Below are 5,385 nucleotides of genomic sequence, written 5' to 3' on the forward strand. Positions count from 1 at the left end.
CTGTGTCCAGTGCATGAAGATCATGTACTTGTGTGTGTCAAGTTGCTATGGCTTTTGTAAACCAGTTGTTGTATGTATGGAGCAACTTGTGATTTTAGTTTATGAGTGAAATGAAATGAACTTATTTGAACTAGATTTTTGTGAAATTTTAGCATGAAAATGAACAATACTTGCTAAATGTAAATGGCGAAACAAAATCAACGATGTTGACTGCATTTTGGTTTATAGAACTGGAATAGAATAACAGTACAGACCGCTACTGGCACAATGCACTGTTTAGAATATAAAGCATTTGCTGAATGAGAATAAAAAGTGTTGAAGCTCAGAAACAAGAGATTCACACAAATTAAAGCACATATAAACATGATTTTTGCAGCTGAAAAAACTGGGTAATTAAGTTCCACAGTATAAATAACACATGGTCTGCAATAGTAGTTTCCTAATCAGAAGACACCTCTTACACTTCATGATCAGCACAATGATCATAAACAAAACATTGCCATTACAAGTTTTGCACCTGATCATAAGCAGAAACACAAAAAGAGATGAAGATCATTCCAAACTTCACATCCCTTTACCTAAATTCGTCGAACATGTTAACCTTTCTAGGTTTCTTAAAACATGTCATGTTCTGATTGGTAGGTGCAGTTTTTTTCTTTGTCTTGTTTCCTTGAACAACGCAAGGATTAAATCTTGCCTCCTCGATCTTTGAACTAGTTCCTGCAGCTCTTTCTTTCATTTGTTCCTCCAACACGGCTTGCTTCCTTACTTGATCTGCCATTTGGTCATCCATGGCTTTCTTGTTTGTTTCTTCAGCTCTCCTCTTTCTCAGCTCCCATTCTTCATTCCTTGTTGTGTCTTGTTGATTGTTCTGCTGCTCCCAAGCATTTTGCCTTGCAGCCTCCTCAGCCTCCTTAAATTTTCTCCAACTCTCCTGCCTCTCAAACTCCTCTGCTTGATGTATCAGAAAAGCTGCCTCCTCCTGCTGGTATTTTGTATTTGCAATCATTTTCTTCTCCTCTGCAATCCTTCTCTTCTCCTCGGCCTTCTTTTGTTTTTCTATCTCTGCATTTCTTTTTCTCTCATCCATCATTTGCCTTTTCTTCTCTGCCATTTCAAGTTTCTCCTCTTGGGCTTTTTTCTTTTTTTCCTCAGTAGCTCTTCTCTTCTCTTCTGCAGCAAGTCTCTTTTCCTCTAGTATAGTTTTTTTCTTTTCCTCAGCTGCTTGTTTCTTAGCTTCCAGCTCTTCCTTTCTCTTTTGAGCTGCAAGCTTAATTTTGTCCTCTTCTTCTTTCAACTTTGCCATTGCTGCTTCAAACTTTGCTAGGTCTGCAACTTCTCTTTTCTCAGCTGCGGCTCTCAGCTTTGCCAATGCTAGAACCTCTCTTTTCCTGTGAACATTGCCCTCCTTTGTTGCAGTAGTAGGGATAACTGGTGGCTGAGACATGATGTGCTCCTCTATGAAAACAGAATTTGGTAATGGACCTTGATGGACTGCTTCCCTCTGGCTTGCTTCTCTCTGAAATATAACTCAATTTTGAGGATCATACATGAAACATTTGTACATGAACTTGCTATGTGTAATGAAAATAAATTACTATAAGTACCTCCTGTGTTAAAATATTAATTATCTCAGGCTGATACAAATGTACTGGCTCTTGAATTAAACCTTCTGTCAGCTGATTCTGTTCCTACAAACAGTAAAAGCATGGCAATTTTTACATGTTGAAGCATATAATTAGTAACATAATGAAGATCATGAAGCTAGATATAGGGCCTCACCTGAGTGACAACTGCTTCTTCCTCATCCGAGGAGGAGGAAACATCAGGCTCTGCCCTCACTCTGACCCTTTCAGATTTTTTCTTTGGTTTTAACCCTAATTTGAAGTCCATACAACCACCAATGTTATGGCCAGCAACTCCACAATAGCTGCAATGGATTATTGCCCCTGCCCTTGTAATTTTTACTCCTTTTTTCCCTTGTTTCTCTTCTGGCTGTTTTCTCCTGTTCTTCCTCCTCCTTCCTTTCTGCTTTACCAATGGTGGTGGTGCGATAGTTCTGCCATTCATTTTGCTCCACTCACTAATATCTCGGCATGGCATAATAATGTTTTCATATGCCTTGCGATATGTTGCAATAGAATAACATGAGTTAACATAATCCTCTGGATTGATTTTGTCATATCTAAGAGCAGCTACTCCATGGCTGCATGGAATGCCAGACAAATCCCATCTCCTACAGCTGCACTTCCTCAACTGGTAATCGACCCCGTAGTCTACACCTCTATCATTGACGTTAAAGATTCCCAATCCAGCTGGTGAAGCATAGCAAGTTCTAGCAAATTCCACATTCTTGTCCAATTTTTTCCTTATCTTTGGACATATAGTACCAGGCCACTTCAAGGCCTCTTGCAGCTTGCTATGATTTCTTCCCATTAGTTGTCCTTTGATCCTCTGGCACATGCTGATTATAGGCATTTCTCTTGCATCCAATATATACTTGTTGAACACCTCACAGTTATTGTTCAACAAGACATCACACTTTGGGAATTCATTTTGAAATGCCCTAACCCATGTTGGAGGGTCCAACTCCTCTAGCCAATCATGTGCCTCTTTGTTTAGAACTAACATCTCATTCATGTTATGTCTAAATTTCCCTTCGGTACTACTTCTAGCACATTTCCAGAGTTGGTTTTTGAGGGCCTCACCTTTAAAATTTTTGTTGAAATTCTGCCAAAGATGCCTGACACAAAATCTATGTGGGGAACCACTAAACAGTTCTTTCACTGCCTTTATTAGACCCTGACATAAGGAAATTCATAAAGCAAGTGTTAATAATATTTAAATGCAGCCCATGTACAATATGAAAATGTTCAAAATTAGGTAAGACACACTCACTTTTTGCTTGTCGGACATGATAGTCCAAAGATCATTGTTCACAATACCAAGATCTTTCTTTAAAGTTGTCAAGAACCACCTCCAAGCCTTTGTATCTTCTCTCTGAACCACTGCATGTGCAATAGGAATTATGCAATCGTTGGGATCCATTCCTACTGCACTAAGTAGGATGCCTCCATATTGTGTCTTCAAATGACAACCATCGAGGAAAAGAACAGGCCTACAAGCTGATAGGAAACCCCTCTTACAAGCATCAAAGGAAAAGTAGCATTTCTCAAACTGGCCATCTTCAACAAGGTCTAAATAAAATGTACTTCCTGGATTGGATCTCCTCAGCTCATTTGCATAGTCCCATAACTTGTTGTATTGTGCTATTTCATCTCCATATATAATATTGAAAGCTAGTCCTCTGGCCCTCCCTAGCTTCCCTCTTTTAATTGTCATGTTGGAATCTTCCTGCACAAGTGCTGCCAATCCCTTGAGGGTCATCCTCTCATTAGCTCTTATTTTCTCCACATACTTGTTAGCAATGTACTTGGCAGTAAATGCCCTCACTTGCCACTTCTTGCTACAATGATGCACACTGTTGAAGGTTTTCACCATAACTGAATTTGTCCTTTTGTCCAATGAGGCATAAAGATACCATGGACATCCATCCTCACACTTAGCTCCAATCCTACTTTTATCATTCTTGGGAAATGTGATGCTCACTCTCTCTTTCACACTATACTCCCTGATTGCTCTTCTTAGCAAATCAACTGATGAGAATAGCTGACCCACATGGAACTTTGGATCATGCATATCTTCTGCCGTAAAAGATTTGAAATTGAACTTCATCTCATCCTCGTCTGACTCCGGGGCTTCTAATTTCTCATCTTCAGAGTTACAATCCTCAACCACTTGCTTCCCTTTCCTATCACTAACAGAATGTAGTTGCTCCTGCACCAAGTCCTCATCACCATCCTCCAAATCGTAATCACTGTCCACAATCTCGGGAACATAATCACTATCTTCACTATCATCATCACCGTCACATCCTTCTTCATTGACATCACCTTGCTTTGCTCTTGGCCTCAACCTAACAACTTCCTCATTGCTTGCAAATTCATTGGCCTCACATATAGTGTTGACGTCAACATAACTGCCATCCACTGTGCTCTGCTCTTCACTACTGACATCACCCATGATTTTCTTCTTAGGACTGATAACAGGAGGTAAAAATGTCAGTGGAGGGCCAACCACGGCATCCCACGCTGATCCTCGTCCACCATTGTAGCTGTTTCCATGATCCAGAAAAATCATCAAGTATCGGTGCCCTCCTTTTACCATTCTCACAATGTCAATACAAACTTCTTCTTCCTTCGATAATAGCCTTGCACCATCTTCATTCAATTGAGAGCCAGGTAGCAACCAGTACATGGAAACCCTACCAGCCGTCTCATACCCAATATGCTCTACCAAATCTTCAAACATCTTCATGCATACACACCCAGTTTCACAAAAATCATAACAAGTCTTTTTCCCATTCAGATAGGCTCTATTTCTTCCACTGCCATGGAAAAATCCTCCATGAACGAACTCCAAAGTGAAAAAATCACTGTCTTCCGCTGCAAAAAGAGCAAAATTGAACTAATTGAGACATTCAGTTTGAGATAAACCCTACAAATATGTAAACCCTAGCCTAATGTACGTCAAATGCCACCAAATCAATGCATAAATCATGGGGGATCGCTAAACAACTGCCTAATCTAGTGGAAAACACTTTTCAGGGGCAAATTTTCACAGCTATGTGGGAAATTTGACACTCACCGTACGAGGGCGCCGCCCCTTTCTCATGGCGTTGTACAGGGCCGACCATCGCTGCCGTGCACCGCCGCCTGCAGTTACTGCAGTGCGGCCCTGCGTTCCTCCGCCGTCCCCGCTGCTCGCATGGACCGGCAGAGGTGCCGATCAACCGTCCCTTCCACCGCGTGTTCGCGTCCCTGCTCCTGACTCGAAACAGGGGAAGAAGAGAACGAGTCTCGTACATATGAGGGCAGATGGGAAATTCTGTACGACTAGTGGGGCCGAACACAAAGTTTACTTCCCCACGTTGACGTGGCCAGCCTCTGTACAGCGAACTCGTATGTTTCAGGTACGCCAGGACCTGTGAATCAAATTGGAGGACCGTATGAGCACCGTATGAACAAGTATTAGGACCGTACTAGTACAGTTTCAGAGTTTGAGGACCGTTTTGGTCCTAACCAGCAAGTTTAGGGTGCACTAATGCATTTTACTCGGACATAGATTGGTATTACTATTGGTGAGAAAATTTGGGAGAGCTTACAGTAGAGGATTGGAAAATCAACGTATCGATGTATCCTTGTACACCGCAGCTGCGTGGCCGGCGCTGAACTTCGGATGGCTGACGGCTACGTGCGGCGAGGTTGGCATTATTCCAGCCTCTCACTCCGTCGTTGCATGAACAGAGCTGGGCAAGGGGGTATG

At 41.9% G+C, this 5,385-nt stretch overlaps 1 protein-coding gene across 1 annotated transcript; it reads right to left on the bottom strand.

The window, feature by feature from the left end:
* Nucleotides 1-426: 426 nt before the first annotated feature.
* On the bottom strand, nucleotides 427-5,176 carry LOC125524022 (uncharacterized). Its single transcript, XM_048689101.2, has 6 exons — nucleotides 5,143-5,176; nucleotides 4,708-5,044; nucleotides 2,899-4,505; nucleotides 1,783-2,802; nucleotides 1,608-1,691; nucleotides 427-1,519 (listed from the first exon to the last, which is right to left on the bottom strand). The coding sequence occupies exons 2-6, from the start codon at nucleotides 4,925-4,927 to the stop codon at nucleotides 575-577; spliced, it is 3,876 nt and encodes a 1,291-aa protein (XP_048545058.2). The 5' UTR covers nucleotides 4,928-5,044; nucleotides 5,143-5,176; the 3' UTR covers nucleotides 427-574.
* Nucleotides 5,177-5,385: the final 209 nt, after the last annotated feature.

The sequence above is a fragment of the Triticum urartu genome, chromosome 7A (assembly GCF_056163025.1).
Source record: "Triticum urartu cultivar PI428250 chromosome 7A, HENAU_Tu73, whole genome shotgun sequence".
NCBI lineage: Eukaryota > Viridiplantae > Streptophyta > Magnoliopsida > Poales > Poaceae > Triticum > Triticum urartu.

What these genes read in the sequence shown, in the direction of transcription:
- LOC125524022 (XM_048689101.2), bottom strand. Translation starts at nt 4,927, where the DNA reads ATGTACGAGACTCGTTCTCTTCTTCCCCTGTTTCGAGTCAGGAGCAGG. An exon ending in AAGAAGCAGTTGTCACTCAG is followed by an intron (nt 1,692 to 1,782) that starts GTGAGGCCCTAT and finishes TACTGTTTGTAG; the next exon opens with GAACAGAATCAGCTGACAGA. An exon ending in TTAATATTTTAACACAGGAG is followed by an intron (nt 1,520 to 1,607) that starts GTACTTATAGTA and finishes GTTATATTTCAG; the next exon opens with AGAGAAGCAAGCCAGAGGGA.